Raw genomic sequence first — 24561 nt, forward strand, 5'->3', positions numbered from 1 at the left:
ATGGAGGAGACTGGGAGTGAGCTCAGATGACAAAGAAAGCTTTGTTTGGTATATGTGTGTAGAAGATGCAACTTTGGATATTAATAGTCAGGAATTACATAGCGGAAAGACACCGTCAGGCACTTTGTGTTATTGCTTTGAAGCCTCTCTTTTTCTCTTTACACGTCATTGCTCATAGCCTTCAGTTGCTTTAGAGAAGAGAATATCCCATGAAGCTAATCCTGCAAAACCTAATCTGATCCCTCTGATTTTTCTCCCTTATGCATGCTAGGGAATGCTGGCTCTTATAAGCTATTTTTGTTTCTTTGGAGTATATGTTTCTTTTTTCTAGTTTACTAGTTTGCTTGATGCAAGTAAACAACTTTGAGCTATGCAAACTGCCACCATTGGTAGTTTCTTGTGGAATGGGAGAGGAGCACCATGATGTGTGCTGTCAGTTCTTCACATGAGAGGAGGACATACAAGCCCACTAGGATCATTTTAGAAAACAGTGGTAACTTTTTGCCTCCATGACCGCTTAATTTGCATGGACATAAAAATGGTTTATGTAGATTACAGTATTCCTTCTCTTACTTATGCTTCATTCAATTTTATTAGGTTTTAGCATTTAGCATTTTTTTATTGGTAAACTCGGAATACACAGTATATTGGGGCTACAATGTCAAATATTTAATTAATTAAATATTTAATTATGCATGTTTACCCCCCCCCCCCCCTACATTTAGATCACTTTAGCTATATTCACAGGTTAAATTATTCTTCAGATTACAGTTAAGTTTAATCAATAGCAAACCTTAATAGCCATTTATCATACTGTACATTATAATGTTGATGTTTGTCACTTTTTGCATTCAAGTGATAAATCATTTACAAAATAAAAAAGTTTTTGTTTACATAATATGTGTGCTGTGTATATTTATTATATATAGATACACACACATGCATGAATACATTTCAGAAAAAAAATTATGTTCATATATTAAATATATTTATATAAAATAATAATTGTGTATAAATATGGACATGTAAATACATAAATTATATATTTTCCACATATATACTGCATGTGTGTGTATTTATATACACAATAAAAATACACAGTGCACACACATATATTATGTAAACAACAACTTTTATTTTGGATGTGACAGCACTAAAAATGATCAATTGTAGGGTTTTATTTATAAGTTATTGTCCATAACATAAAACTAATTATCAGCGTATCCGGTATTGGGTAAAATATGAATCTGTGAATCCATAATCAGAGGCCCAATGGACCCTGTTCTACAGAGCTATTGCCTGTACTACAGCATTATCGAACTATCTTCTCCACATGACCGAAAACAGGAGAGCAAAATGTCCTCATTCCTTTGACGTGGCTATGTCTTGGCTTCCAGTTCTTTGTGCGCTGTGCTATTTATGAACTTGCACGTGAGATTTGCTGCGAACCTTGTGACTCTACTAACCGTGAGGCTGTGTTGCTGTACCCGCAGCCGTACTTTCTGTGAAGAGTGTGGGAACACTTCTTTTTAGAAAACTCAGAGCCTTGTGGGCAGCACCACGGGCCACACAATCTGTCCTTTGTGCGGACCTGGACCAACATGAAGGGATTTAATTTAGCTAATTATTTGATCAAGCAATGTGATGAAAGTGATACAGTAAAAGTGTGTGCTGCTGGTCATACTGTCCTAGTGGACAGCTTCCTGTTTTTTTGCAATCTGTAAATCGTTGTGATTGTGACATTAAGCTAGAGCGGTTATGTGCATATTTTCTATTTAAATTGGCTTTATTTGCTTAGATAGGCATTTATAAAAAAAAATTCAGTTACATCATATTTGCTTATCCAAACAGTGTGCCAGATGTGTACTGTAGTTCCAAGTCTTGTTTAAGTAACATATTTACATTCAACCAAACAGAAAAGCAATGAGCATGCAGTTTTTCCCCTTTCGCTTTCTGTCTATAAACTCTCACTCGATTATTTTCTTTTTCATTCTGTTTCCTCACAAAGACATGCACGTTCTCCCCCCAGAGGAAAGACTGTCTGTCCTGACTGACCATTCTGAAAATAGACATGCCTTGAAGAAGGACCGGTTGACTGTTTACTGTCTAAAAAAATATGTCTACAGTAACTTGTGAAATCTGTGTTACCTGACTTACTTTTAGAATGTGGAATGCCTAGCGATTTGGCAGCACACAATTGGGTATTTATTCCCCGTTTTGTATTGTGGGATTCTGTTTTTTAGAAATGGATGTAGGTTAGCTGCCAGCATCTATTTGTCCTTTTATCATCTACAATGCTTTCTCTTCCTTCTCGGGAAAGCAGATAGTGCATTCATTTTTCTTCCTGTCGGTCAGACAACCACTAGTTTCAGAGGAAGCCAGCACGTCTTGAAATGAGTGTCTGGATCTGTGTGGGAGGTTACAAATGATTCCTCCAGTCTTTAGCACCTGGAAGTGTGCTCTTTACCGGTATTGTTGCAGCTGCCCGAAGGTTGGATGCTTCTCTTGCAAAGCACAAACTTTTTCCATTGTTTCAGCTTCACTGGCAGACACTGTGACTTTAAACACATAAATGTATCATTCTGTGTTATACCTTCACAGAGATTCCACTGTAAAAAAAAAAGACCTCCAGAAAAGTTATAAATAAAAAGAAAATTCATGTTTAATTCAATATGTTTTTACTTGGCATCCCTGTGTAATTATTTGTGAAATATCCTAGCAGTTTCTGAGTGAAAAATAATTTTAATACCATTTTTTTCAGTGTAATAATGCACACCGTCCTCCTTGTTTAGACACACATCACATGCACACAAGGCCTCCTACTGTAGTTTTTGTGGCTTGCTATTAGCAATGGTTAATTTGTCTGATTGCAGTGTGTGCCTCCACAGTGGGTGGCGTTCATTTTTAAACTCCACTTTTTCTTAGACTGCTCAGAGCAGCGACCTGCCATACATTGCACCCCTGCTGCTGTGTGCTTTAAAGATATAGATTATGACGTTTTAAGCAAACCAGTATTTAACAAAAGCAACCTTGAGCAAAAATGCATTTACTGAAGAAACCATTCCATTTTAGCCTTCTTTTACAAGACTTCCAGCTCTTTTATCATGCATTTCTGTACCAGGTGAGGCACCGAGCAAGTTTAATATGTCAGAAAAGCCATATATACGGTGCTGGTATTTGATGTAAATGTTTAAATGCATTATATAATAGTATTATGAAAGGAACCACACAAAAATAAGTCTTTATTCATCTATAATCTGCCCCATAATCATCATTTGTGTAAAAAGGATACAAAATTGTTGATGTTTTACTGCCACTGGTGGAAACCGAACTGTATGTAAAGATACGTTTTTGGAGTTGCAAAAATGTAGGTAGAGCACTGTGTTTTCTATAAGCCTATATTGTAAATATCAGTCTGTCATATACAGTAAATGGCTCTTGGTTCAGTGAGAGGGTCAGTAGTGAACTCAATAAAGGCTCTAAATGATTCAGTCAGTGAGTCTGATTAAAACTGCTATGAGTTCAAGAGTCTTTTGTGAATCTTTTTGACTTATTAATCGGATTTGTCGAAGAATCAGTTCTTAACAGTCATGTTCTTGTTAATCAGACATCACAGGTCGCAGTAGGTGCGTTTACATGGACACCGTTAGCTTCCATCGGAATTAATTCATTCTGATTGACAAATCCGGACGTAGTGTTTACATGAAAGCTAAATAAATTAATCGGGTTGATATGCGCATTTATATGTCGCAAGCTTCTGATCGGATTTACTGTTTTGACATGCGCACACTGCATGAGTATACAGAGTTTCCCACTGTTGTCGCATACTTTTTTTAAAAGCACACGTGATATTTATCTATTTTGGGTTTTAATTAGGCGACGACCAGAAGTTGAACTGTTGTACAGTGCTGCTTACTTTAAAAAAAAATATTAAAAGTGCCCCTTCCCACACCCAAAACCAGTTGTTTGTTGATGAGAGTCTTAAACAAGGTCTCTTGTGGAATGTTGTCCTGCTCCACTTCACAGATGCTGAGTGAAAGGAGAGTTTTATTATGACGCTATACTTAAATATTACACTTTATTCGGATGTACAGGAAGTACAGCTCGTTCCGCGTGTCATATGCCATTATGCTATTTCTACGTCACTGCACATTTCTAGTGTCACAGTCTGACAGACAGACTTGAAAAGTTTTTGGTAGTATGTTTGAATTTTTGTAAGAACTGTAACCGTTTATGCAGTTTTTTAGGTGACAACCCAGAGCTCGGCCTCTGGCTGTGTGCCTGCAGGAAACAACAGCATAGTTGTGTCAGTGCTATCTCCTGGATAAACAGGAAGCTGCTAAAACTACAGAGCTGTGCAGTGGGGACAGTGATGTCTAAGAAGTATGACAGCACTGTGAAAGCCTAGCGTTGCAGTTAACCAAATCCACATTAACCCTCATGTGCTTGGAAACAAAGTGCTGTCAACCCTCTGCTGAACATACCTGAAGATATTTCTATCTATGAGAGATTATTTTGATTTGTGAAACAATAATGGACTAGAGAGGTGATGTATATCTTGTGCATGTAACTTTGCAGTGTCGTGTAGTTACCACGCAGCACTGTATATCTTCCAGCCAAGAGAGATTTTTCAGGATGGTTTAGTCATTAAATCCTCATTTGACTTCTTTTTCTCATTACCTCGTCCAGAGCTCCCACCCATCCGTCTGTGCAGCAACCTTCTTTAGCCCGACTCGTCTCCCCGCGTGTGGATTGGCTGACTACCCACACCCGCAATAAGAGTCTGTTTTCTGACTGTGTAGGGAAATTAATTCCCAGCGTCCCTGATCATGGTGGGGGCGTTTAGGATGATATCATTGTGAAGAAAAGATAAACACAAGTTAGGATTGTTTCATTCTGCACTGCAAACTTAACCAGCTCACAATGTTATAAGTTGGGCTTTATAAGTTCTTTTGTGACTCTTGAATAAAAAAGTTTTCCGTGAGTCAGTTCACTGATTTAGCGATTTATAAAGTTCATGAAATCTTCACCTTATGTAAAAAAAAAAGAAAATTGTGAAATATCCACCATTCAAAGTTTGTGGGGTTGGTAAATTTTTTTTGTTGTTGAAATTTTTGAATAAACTATTTTATGCTCACCAAGGATGCATTTGTTTGCTTTAAATTTCAGGAAAAATAGTAATGGACTACACCTTTTCTTGACTCTTGAATATGAAAGTTTATTTCCGTGAGTTAGTTCACCGATTCAGTGGTTCAAAATGTTCATGAAAGTCTCCACAGTTAAAAAAAACCTTTCAAAGTTTTGTGGTTGGTAAATTATTATTATTACAATTATTATTATTTATGGCCACAACGTTCTCAAGTCTGCCGGCCGTTCCTCACTCAAGCACGCAGAGTGTGACGCTCGCTGTGTGACGCATTTTATGGAAGAGTGTTTCCTGAACCTGCAGAGTAGCCTACAATGGGTCTGTGATTAAAGGCTGTTCTATAAAGTGGGGCAATTCCAACTTTGAAAGGACAGTCTGGCGCTTCTGACTCACAGCCTGTAAGTAAATTTTTTTATATTTAAAGGTCCCATGACATGGATCATTTCCTTATCTTTAAATGCTTTTTAATGTTCTCTTAGGTGTACTTATATTGTTAGTATGATTTTTACATTTAAAATTTAGAAATAAAAAGCATTTTTAGATCCTGATATTAGCCCTCTGGCTTGAATGCTCTGTTTGAAGGGGCGTGTCTGCTCTGAGACTCCGAGCAAACCACAACTGTTGTGATTGGCTGACATCGTTGCATTCGAAATGCGTTCATGTGGAACCCCTCTCAAATATAACGTTATATATATATATATATATATATATTTACTATTACAGCTGTCAAGATTGAGTAGACAGAGCCTGTTTATCGCGTGGATGCAGTGATCTCGTCATTATTGCAACACGTTATTTCACAAAATGCTTTTACCACAGCTAACAGCAAACACATGAATGCAGTAAGAGCTCCGTTGTGCAGCATAACAGCGTCATTCATTGTAACAGCAGTTTGGGCAAGTGTGCAGATATACTCGCGATGTGTAACAGCTCCGGAAAAAAAGCGAGCGTTCTTTGATCGCTCTCTGTAGTTAAATCACAATTTAAATAACAGATTTGTTTCATGCTACTAAGAGAAACAACGTGAAGTTGATCGTTTAGTCACTGGCTTGATTCACTGATGCATCAGTATTAAAAGATTTAGAAAGAAAGTCTGTGTGAACTTGAATGATTAGATCAGGCATTAATGAACACTGTTACTCACTGTTTGTGCCGGTGCTGTCGAATCCATATCATAAAAGTCTGTTTGTAACGCCTGTGATGAATTATATGTAAATATTTGTGCGGGCAAAGCAGAGAAAGGGGAGGTAACAATTCTCGTTACAACGTCACAACGAGGAGATTCAAGATCAGCCCGTTTGAGCTTCCATTTTCTCAAAGGCAGAGAAAGATAGAAAAATCTCAATTTACACCGATTCAAATTTCTAGAAACTTGGGGACCATATACAGGCTAGGGAAACTCATATTAATGTTAAAAAACCTCAGAAAGTGACATTTTCACGTCATAGGACCTTTAAAGAGTTTGCCAATGATGATTCAAACGTGAGTTTTCTGCAGTGTAGATTTGCGCTTATTGTTTGTAATTTCTCAGATCACAAATGCAGACATGGTTTTATGTTTACACAGAGAAATATGCAACACAACGCGTAAAGTCATAGTATAACTCGTTATAATCAGTAAGTATGTCCCCACTGGATGCAACAAATGTCTTTTTTGTAATGGGTTTTAATGTTTTTGTCTGGTCATGCAGGGAGACTGCATCACAGTATGCTAAGGGGCGTAACATTTCCAATTCATTCAAGGTGATTCATCTTCAATAATGAAATCTATATAGTGTAGCTTTTTAGTGAACAACGGCTGTGTGTATTAACTGCCACTCCATTTGAAAGAAGGTGATGGGGATTTACGGTCGCCGTGATTTTGCCAAGTATGACATGTTCCTGGATCAACATCTTTTGTTGATCCTGGATCAACATTATTATAAAAAAATATAGATTTAACTTAATCCCTAACCCTACCCATAATTTATTCCTAAAATCAGTGGGAAATTATAGGTGATTAACAAGAGTGTTGAAGCACCTAACCCTGATTTTTTTTAGCCTAAAACAGATATTTCCTGAAAAGTTATATCTGAATTCTGATTGGTTGATTGGAATGTTGTTCCAGGATCAACAAGGTTGTTGATCCAGGAACATGTTGTACTTGGTGAAATCATGCTCACTGGGGATTTACCGCTAATCACAGAACCAGCATTACTGTTCGATCTATTGTCCTGCGCTACGCTTGAGGTATTCGGCCAGTCACAACGCACTGGATAGCTGGCCAATCAGTGTACACCTCGCTTTCAGAATGATGAGCTTTGTAAAAAATCAACACGTTTCAGAAAGGAGGAGCATAGAGGAGCAACAATGTACATTATGTGGAAAATGTGTTTTATGAACCGTAAACTGCATTAACACATTGCATTACAAAAAATAATGTTATTTTTTAGCAACATCATAATGGCCCTTTAAAGTACTTTTACACAGGACCTAAATACATTGCAGATATGCTGGCTGAATATAAATCTACCGGACTAGTCAGATCATAAGGATCGAGTCAGACAGAAATACCAAGGGTTCACACAAAACAAAGGGAGTCCGCTTTTAGCTATTTTGCCGACTGCAGTTGGAATCAGCTTCCAGAAGAGATCAGATGTGCTAAAACATTATTTACAGTGATACAGGGATTTATGTATAATCCTTTTTTTTTAATTTGTAACCGTTTTAATGTAATTTAAAATACATTTTTAAGTCTTTTTACAAGTTTTTAAGTTGTTTGTTTTATTTTTTTATGATTATTTTACTTCCTTTTATGTAATGCACTTTGAATTACCATTGTGTATGAAATGAGCAATATAAATAAAATCGCTTTGCCTAACCTAAAATAAACATCTTAGTAAAAATGTCAGATATGCTGAAGACAATCTGTTTGATTTGTTTGAGTACTTCCTAAATCCAAGAAAAATCATTTTCAGCTCAACTTCTTTTCCTCTACAGATACTTGAATAAGGACTTGAATAAGCCACCTGTTATTTTTGGCTTCTCTTAACACTCTTCAAATTGGAGTAAACACACCTGAGTGTGTGCGGTGGGTTGTTACACAGTGCTGGAATGTTGAGCAACGTCTGGATGTTTCACAATATGATTGTGCCATTTGTGTGGTATTCACCGCTAGCATAATCTTGGCTCTCTGAATAAGACACAGCATGGCCACGTGTTTAAACTGATTGTCATTATACTATTGCCATGGCAATGTGTCATTGAACAACAGGCATCATGGCTCTGTGTATTTCAGAAATGCTAGTGGAGTTGTATTTGGCCTAGCATACTGTGTAATTCCTAGGTAGGCTGTGTATTATAGTACGCTGTGTATTTCTGGAGTGTGTCATTACACAGTGAGAGAGAGGACTGTTATTACTGAGTCAGTGCAGGAGAGATGGAGCATCTGGATGGGTGACTCACTCGCTCCTCAAGGTGCGTTCACATGCACGGGACTCGTGAACTGTGACACAGGACACCTGAAAGTTTTCAAGAATAACTTTTATGTGCTCATTCGAAGACTTTAAAACATTACACAGTAGTGCAGCTGAATATGCTGTAAGAAACCATTTGCTATTTATAATTGGTCATCTGGTGTGGAGGAATAGAGACAGAACTAGTGATCGGTACGTATATATATATATATATATATATATATATATATAAAACAAAATATTTACTTGCATATTAAATTCACAATTTTGAGACATTTTTCATTATTTGCCAATGTTAAAGGATACTTGCATATTTTATTATAAATATATATATACATATATGTATTTGTATGTGTGTGTGTGTGTGTGTGTGTGTGTGTTTGTTGGGGGGGGTAAAATACATTTACAATTAAAAATAATTGTAAATATATTATTTTATATTTAAATGTAAATATTTTAGAATTAATAATTTCATTTTAATTTCTGAAACATTTGGGATATTTTGTATTATAAGCCAACATTTTAAATCACACTTGAATATATTTTATTTAATTTGTACATTATATGAACATTTTTAATATAAAAAATACATTTGAAAATAAAATTAATTATTTTAAATATTTTTATTTAATGTTTAAATATTTTAGGATTAAAATATATAGAATCGAATAAATTATCTTTGTATTTTTTTATAATAATCATATTTTTTTTTTTTTTTAGTTTTTGTTGGTATTTTGGTGGTCAACACAACACTGCTATCTACATATCAGCATCAGCCTTTGAAAAACCCTTATCAGTTGACCATTAGTCTCCATGACAGTGAGGTCATCGTAGGAGTTGGAGTGTTACTAAGAACATCATTTTATTTCCACCACCCCGTGTGGGAGTTGACGAGGGCCGAGAAGATGGATTGGACCATGGTGCTTCTGGAATATCCACTGTTCTTATCAGCAGATAAGTTAAAAGTTTTCCAAGACGATCACCACCCATGTGAGATTCATTCTGTTTTTAAATTTGTCCCACTGTGTACGATTTGATCTTTTAGACTGTGACTAGTTCAGGGTTATGATGCCATCCTCAAAGAGCTGTGTGCTGTGACAGATCACTTACACCTTGCCAGTTTGCTCTCTAAGTTAATCAGCTTACACCGTCCAGTCTCAGAGACAGCTGTGTGGTCTGCCACAAACACACAGTACAAACCTAATGCCCTCCACACACGTCTCTCTAAACCCGTGCCTGTCTTTACCCTAAAGACACAGTGTGACTCGTGACTCCTTGAGTGTCTGTGATTGTGACCAAAGGCCACAAACATGATCAACTTCCTCAAGCTCTCACAAGTGCTGACAAACGGGTTCATGATACCTGTGAATGTACTGAATCTGAAATTCCATGCAATTCTCATGTGCAGGTGTCAAAATATTTGCTGTCATATGTATATTGGTCATCATTCATTCCCCTAAAGTTGTTCTAAATCTGTGTGACTTCCTTCTGTAGAGCACAGAAGATATTTTTGAAGAATGTTTATATGGTTAAAGTCAACAAGATCCAGTCTTGTTTTGGACCAGATTGACATTCATCGTGTGTACAAAAAAGACTTTAATATCTTTAAGGATATTCTGAATCAGCGCCTTGTGTCCTGGGTCAAGTGTTCTTCCTGTAAACAAAAGGAAGGCTCATGGTATAATCTGAGACTGATGAGGGATTTATTACAGCTCAGTTAGCCTCAGGCTTGACACGTCAGATTTTCAGAGCTATAGATCAGGGTTTCTCTAATGGGGGTTTACAATAAATGCTGCAAATGCTATGTCTTTATGTGTGTTTGCGAGCGCAACGGTACAAATTTGCAGAATTTCCAACATTTTTGTGGGCAGACGTTTATAGTACTTCAGTACTATTCTGCCAAAACAAAAGCTTAAGGATTTGAAATGTTTAAAGTCTGAGGGTTTAAATATTTGAAATTAAGAATTTAAGACAAAAATATTAGTATTGTAATTTGTAATGTCGAATAATTGGAAGATAATTATTTTTGCTTCACAGCTAAATTGTAATTTGCGAAAGTAATGTATTTTGTCTTCATTTTTGTTGTAATGCTACTGCTACTTAATGATGGCAATTAGTACTATTATAACAATAGTGATTCTTTTTATTTTAATTATTGTTGGGTTTTTAAAATGCCAATATGAGTGTTAATACACTATTACTAAAAATATGTTTGAGTCTACTTTAAAGTCCAAATAACACACTTACTAAAAAAGCTTAAATATTTTATCTGCCTACTTGCATGTCATGTGACCATTAACCAGTATCAGAGAGCTGAGAACATGCAAATGTCCTGGTTAATTATTGAAATATTAACTTAATATATTGGGGCATACTTCAAGTAAATATTTTACATCTAAGCGGTTTAGGAATTCGATATTTAGTTTCATTGTTTGAGTTTTTTGGTGACAAAAACATGGACCAGTTTGTTGCTACATAGACCCTAATGAGGTAAAAGAAGGTGTACAGAATTGGTGTTAAATCCCAATGAGCTGGAGTGTCTTCATGCATAATAATCCTGCTTGATGTTCTCCCAGTGGTGCAGCCACAACCTCAAGAAAAGTCCTGCTGGATCCAGTGAAAGCCATACTGCGGTGCGTGATAGTGTTGTATTGGAGATGTTCTGATAGGAATTGCATTCAAAACAATCTTTGCATTTTAGTTATTAATAGAGGACCACTGTGATTTCATGTTCTGGTTCAGAGGGGCTTGAGATTTCGTTTTTAATAAGATGGTAGCGTTTGTCTGGAAGTGGGTGTTAGTCGTGCTCTGGATGTGTGCCCATTAATAAGTACATCTGTGCAACACATGAATAAGGCTTTAATGTGAAACAGTATTCACTGTGTGCATAATTATTAGGCATGTTGATATTCTGATTTTTTTTTGTGCTTGGAAAAAAATATCAATGTGCCTATGCAGTGTAGAAAAGCTCTCACAGAAGAATAATCCACTTCTTTTCAGTGATAGGACTTTAGACCCGGCCAGACCATGAATGCAGCACACTGCTGTGTCTCTGAAGGGTTTAAATAAACATGAAGTGGAGGTTTTCTTGTCTGATCCTCTTTCCTTCTCCTGAACCCTTGGCTTTATGATTATTTCTTGATTTGTTTATGAAACGAGACTGGGAAGGACCCCCTCCACCTTTTTTTCCCCTTTGAGGATATATAGGTCATAATCTATTTTAAACCATGAAATCTTTATAGAAGATCAGAGACTTGAAGACCTCTCATATCCCATTTGACTCATATAACAGCCCATAAGGGGAATGATATAACAGGACAGGACAGAAATGTTAAGTTAGTCTACATAAATATCACTGGTCTTTATAAAGTTAATAAAGTATTTTATTTGCTGAGCTCATGACAGCCCATGATCTGCAGAGCCACATACTGTCTTATTTTAAATATCCGCATCCTAATGATTTTTAATAGAATGCTGCAAGTGCATTATTGCATGAAAACATGCATGAAAAGTTTTTTTGGAATTACATTCACAAGCAGTCATCCGCTGAGGTTTGGGGAACTGAAACATTAAAATGAGTCTGGGTTGTTAACAAGACACTTGTTGATGCGAGACTATGCTACATGTAGAATGTAGATGTCAAACATTCATAATAATTCTTGTATAATTATTAGGTTTGTATGATGTGAATTGAGTGACATAGTGACATGAAATATTTGTACTTTTATATAAAAAAAAAAAATTAAAAAAAAAGCAATCGCCATCCATCCAGTTTTTGTGTAAATTATATATGTGGGTGCACTGTGTACATTTATTATGTTTATATAAAGAAGCACATACACACTATATATTAAAAAATATTTAAATGTATATATTTACAAAAATTTTTACGTGTGTTTACATGTATATATTTATGTTCACATAATTAAATATATAAATATATTTCATTTTATATGTTATTTATGAAAAAACATTTATTTTGGATGCAGTTAATCATTTTATCTTATTTTATAAATTTAAATTTTAAACATGGTACATTTTAACAAGATTAAGCTAATTTATAAATATTTTAATAAAATATGTACATATTTATGTACGCATGCATAAATGTGGATGTATTTATAGGTGTTTGTGTGTATATCTTTATTTAAAAAATCTAATTATAAATAGAATCTATAAATAAATTATTTGAATTTTACGTTAAAATGTAGCATAGTTTTTTTAATTCTTATTTTTTATTTAATATATATAATATATAATATATATAATATGTATTGGGTGAAGTGTAATACAGATGGTTGAGGGGCATTGCATTTTTCAAAAACTCTAGTAACCAGGATTAGGCCTATTTTTGTTTTTCGTTATGGACTGTGAGGGTATTTTCTAGGGGTGTGACGGTTCGTATATAACCGTGAGACCGGCGGTTATAGTTGAACACCGTCATTAGAACTCTATAACCGCCAAAACCGTGTCATTAAAATATTTTTTACAAACATTTTTTAGATAGGATCATAAGATGCGCAATATATCGGGAGACATGGTTTTTACCACTTAATGAAGTTTTGTAAATCGTCAGACATGATATTTACCACTTCATAAAATTTTGCTTTGTAGAAAACCTTTCTTAAAAACGAATTTCGTTTTGTACAAATTTTGTCTTAATTTTAATAAATGTTTCATCAACCAATTGCGTGTATTTTAATAAATAAAAAGCAAATATAGCAGACAATGATAACCGACATGGAAGCACCAGCGCGCCGCGTTCACTTGCACTGCACTAGAGCGCATCTCATCGCAAATGAAACTCAGCGTAGGCCTATGCCTCATACATTAGCATTAAATATCTTTGCTGCATCCTTTCTAGAACAGACAATGGCATTTTTTTTGCGACTCGCATCAGCAAAGCATTGCATGGCCATAGACCGCAAAACAATCAGCGGATGGCGGGCGGGTGCGGCTTTGAAATTTGCTCAAAAAACGTTGGCTCGGATGATGAGTTTTGTGACCGATCTCCTTAATAAATGGAGGTCTGAAATCTCTGCCCCTTTACCGATCAGAGCGCGCACTGACACGGAGTTAACCCACTATCTCCAAGAACAACCAATTGACTCTACGGTAGATCCACTAACCCCAACCCCCCCCCCCCCCCGACGGTTATGTTATGAACCATCACATTTGACTCACGTCATAACCGTCATCACCAATTCTGAAACCGGCACACCCCTAGTATTTTCTAGTCTTTTCTACAACACTGTGTAATATATTGACCAATTATACGTCTACACTGTAGATTGACCCATAAGCCTCTTAACGTCCAGCTGGGGATTAAACAGAAAGTCTTGGGTTCTTGAGGGTCCAGGATCTTGCCTGTACCCCAACAGCTATGGCGAGCTGCAGGATGTTTCATAAACTTTCTCTTATCAGACACAGCCAAATACTTTCATAAACCATAAGTAGATCATATGAAAGTGGAAATGTTCTATTTAAGATATGTGTTAGCATGCCCTGACTTGTTGCTGAAGCATTCTTGTATCTTGCATCTAAGGAATTGATTTGATTTGTGTCAGTACCAGAATGATGTGGCTATGTGGGAAAGCGGTTATCCATAAAGAGGGAACTTTTCTTAAACTTGCCTAGAACTATTTGCTGTAAGGTCATGAAAGTTCATAATTTTCTGTGTTCAGATTCAGTCATGTGTGGAGATGGTACGCAAATATTTCTTGAAAGCAATGTTTTACTAATTAATTGATTGATTTTATTATTGGTAGTAGTACTATCATTACTTTAAGAAATATATTTTTGTAAAAGTTTATTCAAGTTAAACCAAGTTTTTATTTTGACTGGTTGTTGTGAAGACCTTTAAGTTTCTCTATTCAATTGAATTCAATTTACACTTTATTGTTGGAATTTCTTCCAAAAATTGTCTTGTCTTGCATAACAAAGTTTTCACTGTCTAACATTAATTCACATCAATACACAATACACAATATAATACACACACACACACACACACACACAAAAAGGCATGTTAATGCACACCCACCTGCAGTGCAAATACTTAAGTACCTTACATTCCTCATAATCCTGCAGCCTACTTAGACCCCCTATTCTGCTTAAATAATTTTACTATCAGTCTTGTTTCAGTGACATTCTGTGTTAGGATATAGTAAATTGCATTCTAATGACTTGATTCCATGTTTTCATCCGTGTTTTCTGTATCGTGGAAATCATAGGGCCCTAATTTACTAATTTAGGCCTTAATTACCCTCTGGCCATCCAAGATGTAGGTGACTTTCTTTCTTCAGTAGAACAGATTTTTAGCTGAAACCGGTCCTTGTTGATTTGTAAAATGGAAGTCAGCAGTTACTGGCACTTGAGAGTCAAAAAAAGCATATACAAGCAATATAAAATTAATACCCATGGTATTAACCAAGTCATACCAAAAGTCTTATGAAGCAAAACGATAATCTGTGCAAGAAACTGTACATATTTATTACTTCATGTGTAATTCATTGTGTTACTAAATAATCATTATTTGGGAAATTTACTAGCAAAATCTGAGTGAACATATTCTTTTTTCTCTTTTTCATAAATTTTCCTTTTGGCATTTGAATGGGAATGTTTTTTTGTTTTTTTGCATTTGCATTTGTGCAAACTCTCTTAAAGCCTTTTTCTTTATACTAAGTTTTATTGTTTCAGAAGTACAAGTTGTCAGACAGTGGCGGCATGGATTTTTTGTAGTATGCGGATGTAAAGTCATCAGCAGAGAAGTCAGCAGAAGCGATAACTCTCTTGCTCAGAATGCAGAGTCAGAACAACAGCACGCTTGCACTTTAAGCCACAGCAACTCTTCAAATGGCCAATAAATAGAGCATTATATTTATCTTCTGCCCCCCTTCACATCCTCTTTCACTTGTTGTTATCAGTCTGAAGGCAGGCACTGGAGGAAATGAAGGTCTTATTGGCTGACCATTAATCAGCTGCTGTAGAAGGAGAGGTTGTTAGGAGATGAGATGGCTGTAAAGTGGGACGTGATGTCAAATTAATTTCTGAATTTTGACAGTCATAATCCTGTTTGGTTGTTGTCTAGATCAGAGAAAACAGACCAATCATAGATGTTTTCAAATCTCATTGAGGATCCTGAAACTCACCACAGTCAGAGAGTGTGTGTGTTTGTGTGTGTGTGTGTGTTTTGGATATTCCACCTGGTGTTCATGTGTGTCGGTCCAGATGTCTCTTATTGTGACTCATCGTAGAATCATCCTAAGCACCTTTTGGACATGACTTTGTAGCCTCTACATCTGGCATTACATTATGATGAGGTACTTACCATAAGCCACAATGCCTTTAGTCGTTTGCTATTGTCCAGTAGCTGTATACAGTTACTGTAACTAAATAGCATAACTGCTTTTGATGAATTCCAATGTTTTTTTGGCTTTAGTTCAATTATTGATGAAGATATTAAAATGTCCGAATTATTCTGACAATTCTTTTTTTTTACGACTGTTTTGCTAATTAAAAAACATTGGTTAAAAATTGCACTTAAACTCAAAATTAAACATTGATTTGGATAAAATAACGGCAGCAGCTATTTGCACTAAGTGTAAATAGTGATAGAGCCTCGCCTCCTTTGCTTCTTTTTCCCAAGGGCAGAAGGATGTTTGTGATGTCACAAACCCTTGAAGTAACTTTTTAAAGTCCCTACCAACCGTTAGACATTAAACTGCCAGAATTTTAAAAGACCTTATATCTGTTTGCATTGAGATTCATAACTTTGCAGATATTGTTTATGCTCAAACAGCAACATTACACACTAACTAGTGAAAAAAAGTGAAATCGCAATGAATTTGAATTTGAACTCGGTTAGATTGTGTCAATATGACTGCAGAACACGCTTTACCATTTGTGCCACTGGAGCTGATATTTGATAACTGTCTTTTGTAATGTTGACTAGCCCAGTCACACATTGGTGGACATCATTAGTGTAAATATCCTCTGCCAACTATGTTAGTGTAAATAGACACTCCGTTAAAGAATTATATCTGAATAAGAAAAACACATGTCACATTGTGTTGTTTAAAAAAAAATTCTATCACAAATGATAAAGCTCTGAAAAAGGGTAATTTTATGAAATGTTATAAAGTACTGTAAGTGTGTGATGTCTTGTGATGATAATAATAGCATATGTTCTTCATGGTTGAATTTGGATTTTCACAATCACAGTGTACAGTTAATGGTACGTCCTGAAATGATCCGAGCTGAAGTCAGCTATAGTCAGATTGCACATGATCTGTTCCCTCATGTGATTCTTCTACTGTCTATTGCCCTGGCATCACCATGACAGATGGAGCATCACTATAGTGATGTCATGCTGTGGTGCACAGATAAACCCCATTCAAGCTCTCCTTATCCACAAGATAGGGTTCATTCTGCTAACCTACTGCCTGAGAGATTGTTAAATTGATATTAGCTCAGAAAATTATATCATAGTGACTCTAAGTAATTCATCCAGATGTTTGTGTAAATAAGGTCTTACAAGTGCTGAACAATAGAATACTTGATAATATTGTTTATGTTATCAATCAAATATTTGAAGTCAGTATAAATTTCTTTTTGAATTTTTTATTTATTTAGCATGAATTCTTGATCAAAAATGATAGTAAATGCATTTATAGTGTTAAAAACAGTAATGCAATACATGTAGATGTTTTGAAGAGCATATTAATCAAGGGATCCTACAAAATGTGTCAGGGTTTCAAAGAATAAAATACATTTTAAAATGTATTAAAACATTTTAATAAAATGAACACAGCCTTGGTAAGCATTTTCCTCTCTGTTGTAAAATACCTAAGGATGAAAGATGATAATAATTTTCATTTATATTCAGCAATAAAAACAGTGTTTACATGCGTATGTTTTTACTAAAACGTTTTAATATTTAACAAATGAATAGCTGAATCAATTCACAGATTCTAATGCCTACTGAAGTTTGAAACTATTCCAACATTAAAATTCTCAATGGTAAGAAGTGCTTTAAAATCATTGCAATAAAGTGTCATTTATTGAAATAAATGTCACGAGTACATAAATTATCATCCATGTCTAATGCATACAGTATGTTTTGTGTGAATTGTCTTATATGTTTGTTCAGAACATTGATGTGTCTGTCTCTTTATGTCTGACCTTGCGTGATCTAATTGTTAGACAAATATTCAAACACAGACAGACATTCACACAGACAAGTGTTGTGACGACTTCATAGAAGCTTTTCGCTTACTGCTGAGTGAGTAATGTGACCACTAGACAGGCTTTTTGTGGTGTGTTAATGACAGAAATCTCTTGACGGTGTGTGACAGGCTGCTAATCGCAACAGCAACTTCTGTAGAACCACAGCAAATTAGCATCCAATGCTCCTTCACCTTTAATGACGTATGAATGATAATTAAAGAAATATGAACACCGACTTCCATGGCAACAATAAGAGGAAATGGGGTAAATGGCTTATTAGGACTGTATATGAGGACAGTAATGATGTCTAGGTTTACTTCACAAAAACCAGTCATGCAACCTGCCTGTCTGAAGCATTTCCCTTTACATGTTCTCATTTGAACATCACAAACATATTTGTTTTGACCTCCCATTTCAGCCATGTAATATAATAATATGTTATGAAGTTGCCCTGTATCCTGACTGTCATCTGCTGTCTTTGATGAATTGTGCTGCTGTCATCGCTTATCAAGATTAAATTCTTGATCAAGGGAAACTGAAACTGAAATAAAATTTCACAGCTAGTGTCATACAGGCCAAGTCTAAAATATTGTGCCACGTTTTAAAGAAGATCCGTTACCGTGAGTCACAATGCTATCACAATATGGCATTATGCTATTAAATATTTGACAGCCTACATGGATTAAGCAAGCCCACATGATGATAAGTCTGGATGTAAAAAGTTATTTGAATAGAAATGGTTCTTTTAAAGATGACATGAAATGGAAATCCCCCGGGAAAAAATGATAGGTAAAAAATGTGTAACCTGAATGCACTGGAAGTCGGATTTATTTAATTTATTCATCTTATTGTGAACTATTACTTTTTTCAGTATTTTTTTACCTTAAAGGTTTTAAAGGTGCTGTAGGGAACTTTTGTAAAAAAAACATTTTTTACATATTTATTAAACCTGTCATTATGTCCTGACAGTAGAATATGAGACAGATAATCTGTGAAAAAAATCAAGCTCCTCTGGCTCCTCCCAGTGGTCCTATTGCCATCTGCAGAAACTCCATCGCTCCCGATAAAAAATAACCAATCAGAGCTGCGGTCCGTAACTTTGTTTGTGTTCAAAATGTAGAAAAATGTATATAATAAGCGAGTACACCATGAATCCATTTTCCAAACCGTGTTTTTGGCTTGTCCTGAATCACTGGGGTGCACCTATAAAAAGTGGTATATATTCGGACTATTTTAGATTGCTTCGGGGATACCGCGGCGGAGTAACCCAGTACCTTTGTGATTCTTCATTGACATAAACAGAGAGAAGTAGTTCCGGCTACGATGTTTTTCCGCAAGACGCAAGCAGTTCTGTTTATTAACCGCTAGAGCGTCAAAAGTTCCCTACCGCAGCTTTAACTCAATCTTCAACAGACTTTCTCTTATGTATGCTGGACCAATTATTTTAGTCTGCTGGATAGGAGGACCAAGTCCCCTCCTCTTTCCTTTAAAAAAATATATATTTTCAGTGATTGACGGATGTACCTCACAATATCAGAAAGATCTGTTGCTGCTTCCATTACATTGTGATTTTAAACGTTTATGTCAGTATTGAATCAGGCCTTCAGTGTTGGGAGCAAAAACAGTAGGTGTGTTTCCATTACAGATTTGCACAAAACTTTTGCGATATTTGATAAATGTTGATTAAAAACTATTGCGAAATAACAGCATTGCCATTAACCGATGTTATGCGACTAAAACGAATTTTAGTCCTCTTGCGATAAGTCATGGCGATGAATGTTTCTAGGTTTACATATATAGCGACACTGCACTAGCCATTATTTTTAATTAAAGGAGATGTATACATGTAAATTTAGAAAGCAGCATGGAGGAGAGCTGCTTCTGGGATGCTTATGTGCAGCCGTGCAGCTGGTATAAACACGTTTTTGCAAAATTGACGCATGTACATTAGATATATTTTCAATTCGAAATTTCAATTTGTGCAATTTGAAGGGTAATGGATATGCAGCTAGTTAAAATCTTTTTGTTGTTTATCCATCTTTTCATTAGTTATTGGAACTTGTTTGTAGCCTATAGTTTTATAATATAGGACTGATACCTTTAGACCAGTTTTAGAATAGGACTAACACCGTAGATTTGCGGTCATACGATGGAGATTAAAGTTACAAATCACTTTAATTAATGATTGTTCATGCACTATGCTACCGTTTTATCTTTGACACAACAGTAATTTATCTAACTTTGAACGGAAGTGTAGAATAGTAATTTTAGTAGGTTAAAAAAAAGTATGAATGGATGTGTACTCCTGTGGGAGTTTAACCTGTTCCAGTGACCGAACTGATTATCCCGACGTCAAGTTTCCACACACTGTTGTCTTTGATGCTCAGTAGCCAGAGGCAACTCTGCTGCTGTGTTTTATTTAGATAATGATCAGATTTAGCGTATGGAGCATGATTCAGGAAAGTGGAAATTACCCAGAATCTGTGATACTGATAAGAGTCTAGAAATTAAGGCCAGTAAACTTGAATTTAATTTGAAAATAATCCTGTTAAAATCAAAATTATGAATCTCATGAAAAATTTAATTTAAATAGTACATTCTTAGAGTTTCAATTAAGCATAACCTGAGGCTACATCAAGCTTGACATCTTTTGAAAGATGTGCCACCACTGTTCAAGTCAGTTTTTCATGCTATTCAAATACAGAGTGGCCACATTATGTAAATATAACCGGATTCGATTTATTATTAACAGTTTGGAAGCTGGAAAGTTCTGGAGAGTGAGTATGCACTGGGTGTTTATCATTAAGAAACAAAGTGCAGGCCCTTTGCTGGAAAAGGGAGAGGCAGGAAGTGTGTGATGTCAGACAGGGAAGTGAACGGGAAACAGAACGAGAGGGAGGAGTGGGCTGCGTAGAGGGCGAGGGCCTTCCCATTTCCTGGCAGTTTCTTTCTTTCTCTTTCTGCCAGTGCTGTGAGAGTTTGAGTAGAGGATGAAGACCACCACAGCTGGAACTGTGATTGTTCTTTTTTGAGTCTTAAGAAAAAAAAGGAATAAGTCTTGTTTTTTTCAGCATTCATCAGAAGACGACATTGCAACATGTACAGTGCATATGGAGGTACTCTGAGATTTATGAATAACTGTTTTGTGAGATACTATCTAGGTATTTGAGGTATTTTGTCATCTAATATCGATGAGTTACAGCTTGAATGTCTGTGTTCATGTTGTAAAGGGTGTTGAGGTATGGGTATGTGTACAGTCAGTTGTGTTGTGATTTTGGATGTTTATTAAATTAATTTTCTTGATTTATATTGTAGAATGATGTAGAAAGGCGTCCTTTTCTCAAAGTTGAAAATCACCAACAATGGCTTGGCTAAATTTTGTTTTGACACACCAAGGACGGTGGCAGCCATAGCTAAAGTATACAAGTGATAATAAATTGTCACAAAAGTAGTTTCCTATTAGATTCTTTTCAGCAAAACACAAAATTCTGCTGAAAAGTGGTATGAAATTAAATCAATTTTCTTCTCAGTTGTGTGGTCAGCTGTAGCGAAGTAAAAGTAATCTGAAATGATAACATGATATAGTTCTTCACATCAGGAGCTGTGTATGTTTTCACAGGCCTGAGTTAATTGGGAGGGGAATGGATGGTGGATTTGTGGTTTTTGACATTGTCCTGCACTGTTTCTGTCCAGATGTTTCTGGGTTTTGTGCTGGGACCATTGTCATTCTGGGACAGACGCCCCACTGGGTTTCCCATGTGATTGCCTCTATTGGAGTGAGAGAGAGTGGCCACTTAAAGTGTGTTTACTTTGGGCTACAGTTCAGCCTGGCACCTTGGGGTCATCTAGAACAAACACACAGGGAGGACCTTAAGTTTACCTGATCCTCCAGGACCATAACTCTGGTTTACTTAGGGCCTGTTAAAGCCGAAGCTGTAAAAACTCATTCAGATGACCCTCACAAATCCAGAACACAGGCCTGGCCAAATGTTGCAGAGAACTGTTGAAAGAAATGGCTTATTATTAATGATATCTCTTTTAACTTTTGAGCTAATCCAAAGTTTGCAGTTGGAGAGGGAGGAAGATGGAAACAGAGCCAGTTTCTTGTTTTAGGCCTTCGCTCAGAGAATGGAAGGAAGGATACACCATGTGGGGCAAATGTTAAGAGCTAAGGGATTTCAAAAGCCACATGACTATTATTAACTCTCAAGGTGCTTGTTGTCACATCCTGGTATTGAAGAAAGATTTCTACAGCAGCATTTCATTACAAATAATGCATTGATGATAGTGATAGAACGATATATCAACCCGGCCAAAAATGTTCAGATGATAATAGTTTAAAATATGAATAATATGTTTTTAATTTTTTAAGTTATGTCCAAAATATAATTCATAGGGCTAGACAATATAGATTTCTTGTTTTTGATCGATCTTCAGTTCAACCAAGAACCAAGATCTTTTATTAAACTGAAACATGATATGCAAACCGAAAACATCTAAACAATATTCGCAGTGGGCCTACCATCCAATAATCACAAAAAGCGTTGTGAATATTACTTTTGATATGAAACTAGGTATAGGCAATCAAATTTTATTTTATATTTCTCAATATTATAACAAAATGTATACTATAATTTTTCATGTTTTAATAATATGTGAACTGATCAATTTGTTTGCTAGCTGCAGCATTAAATAAACATGAAGAAATGTACACAAAAATCATGTCTCATGTAAACACCATAGAACAGTTTGTAAACAATAGGGGTGGCAAGGTTAAACTTTTCACGGTTTCACAGTTTTAGAGTCACTGTTTCGGTACAGTTCGTTATGTGCTTTGTTTATGGAAAAACTATACTTTCTAATAAAAAAAGATGAAGAATATTCTATCCAACTACAAGCAACAGCACAAATAACTACAATAGAGTAAAGATACAAACAATAAACAGTAAATTTTTAAAAGTATTTAGGTACAGAAATTGAATAAAGTATTCAAACGTAAAACAGCACTGCATATTGGACTGTATAAATGGAAGATTATTCTTTATTAAAGTTACAAAATCTTTTTAATCAAGAGCAGTGAGTGATTTCTTTGTTGTTGCTGTTCGATTAATATAAAGACTGTCACTTTAAGAGAATGCACTGATACAGTAGGCCTACGTTCAGCCGGCTATATCTGCTGTAGGATACTTACCAAGACAGGCATTTTGACATATTTTTTGTCAGAATTTGTCCATTTAAACACAATACTTAAGAGAGAGCTTAATATTTGCGCGTATTCTGAGGCGCGGGTTTGTTCGCTTCGGATGAGCGCACGCACAAATCTCCTCACTGAGCTCACATCCTCTGGCTCTTAAATGTTTAAACTGGCAAAACTTAAATGAGTTTAGTTTAAACACATATTAACGTACGCTGTTCAGATCTCATCTGTGAGCGCACGCTATCAGCACCCGGGTGAAGACGGAATAAATGACTCCTCATATTCCAGAATACGGGATTCGTGTTGAACAAAAGTGAATGGTTTGTGTTTTTTTTTTCTTTCTCATCACTGTTGTTGTAATGTCTAGGAAGCCAGAATGCGCATCCATCAACAGAAACGCATATTAGCTGAACCCTGTTCGTTTTACGCTTACATGTTATATATAGCAAACCATATTTCAGATGTTTTGTCAGATTTAAGTTGAACCGCGTGCCGAACCATTTGTGGTAAACCGAACAGTTCAGGTTTTTTTCAGTGAACCGTGCCACCCCTAGTAAACAATGTCACGTAACATTACATTTGCCTTTCAATGTCCATAAACTTGTTAGTAGTCAACTAAAAAAATAACTTGAGAGTAGAGAACTTTTTTAAACATACGACAATATTACATTAATTTTGGTGCATCACTATTAATAACATTAGCTAATATAAACCTATTTAATGTATTATTATATTGTTATGTAGGGCTGGATGTTTAATCGCATACGATCTGTCATGCTTGTCTCGTTAGTAAAGCTGGTTCTTTGATGAATCAAATTCGGTTATGAACACGATATTGCATAGCTTGTCAGCGAACTACGGCTCTGTGTAGTAAATGCAGCTTCATTTGAAAGCAGGTTATGGTCATTTGCTACTAATCACAGAACCAGCTTTACTGGCAAGACAAGTATGACAATCGCATGCGATTAATCTTGCAGCCCTATTGTTATATTATTATATGAATCAATCGTTTTTCTCAAGGTGTAGGTCATTTTACAGGGCCAGAATATCAAGTGGGATTTGAAAGTTTTAGGATTGACCCCAGATATCACATTGTGATGTTCTTTACTTGTTACGAGAGAGTTTTTTTGGACACAACGTTAAGTTTCTTATCCTCTGACCATGAACCCTAGTAGTGTTTGTTTGACAGACACCAGGCCCTGGTAATCTCTGATATGAATGGAATGTGTCCGAGACACAGAGGCTACCGGCTCCAGCAAAATGAATGTACTATCATCACGACCCTCTCAGGGAGAAAGCACTGGCAAGCTTGCTTTTATTTCACAGGTGCTCACCCCAACAGCTCACAATGTGTGGATGGAGCTCGAAAACCATAGAGCTTGAAGAACAGTATGCATTGATAAAACGTAGTCTGGTAAATCATCACACTAATTTGGGTTGGTTGACAGAGTGTCTAATGGTTGGATTCCAGTTGGTTTGTGTCAGATCAGGGTTGGGGAGGGCCCCAGGTGCTTTGTTGTTCTAGAATAGTCCTGG

The 24561-nt window shown here is 35.9% G+C and overlaps 1 protein-coding gene across 3 annotated transcripts in view; it reads left to right on the forward strand.

The window, feature by feature from the left end:
* Positions 1–24561, forward strand: part of LOC127977037 (rho family-interacting cell polarization regulator 1) — a 65010-nt gene that overhangs the window by 12877 nt on the left and 27572 nt on the right. Inside the window, exon 1 of one of the 3 annotated variants that reach the window (XM_052581685.1) lies at positions 20769–20944. The exons of the other annotated variants lie outside the window; for them this stretch is intronic. Coding sequence (XP_052437645.1) covers positions 20926–20944 — 19 coding nt within the window. The 5' untranslated portion in view covers positions 20769–20925. Of the gene's footprint in view, positions 1–20768; positions 20945–24561 lie in introns of those variants that run through there. 3 annotated transcript variants of the gene reach the window in all.

This window comes from Carassius gibelio, chromosome B18 (assembly GCF_023724105.1).
Source record: "Carassius gibelio isolate Cgi1373 ecotype wild population from Czech Republic chromosome B18, carGib1.2-hapl.c, whole genome shotgun sequence".
Lineage (NCBI taxonomy): Eukaryota > Metazoa > Chordata > Actinopteri > Cypriniformes > Cyprinidae > Carassius > Carassius gibelio.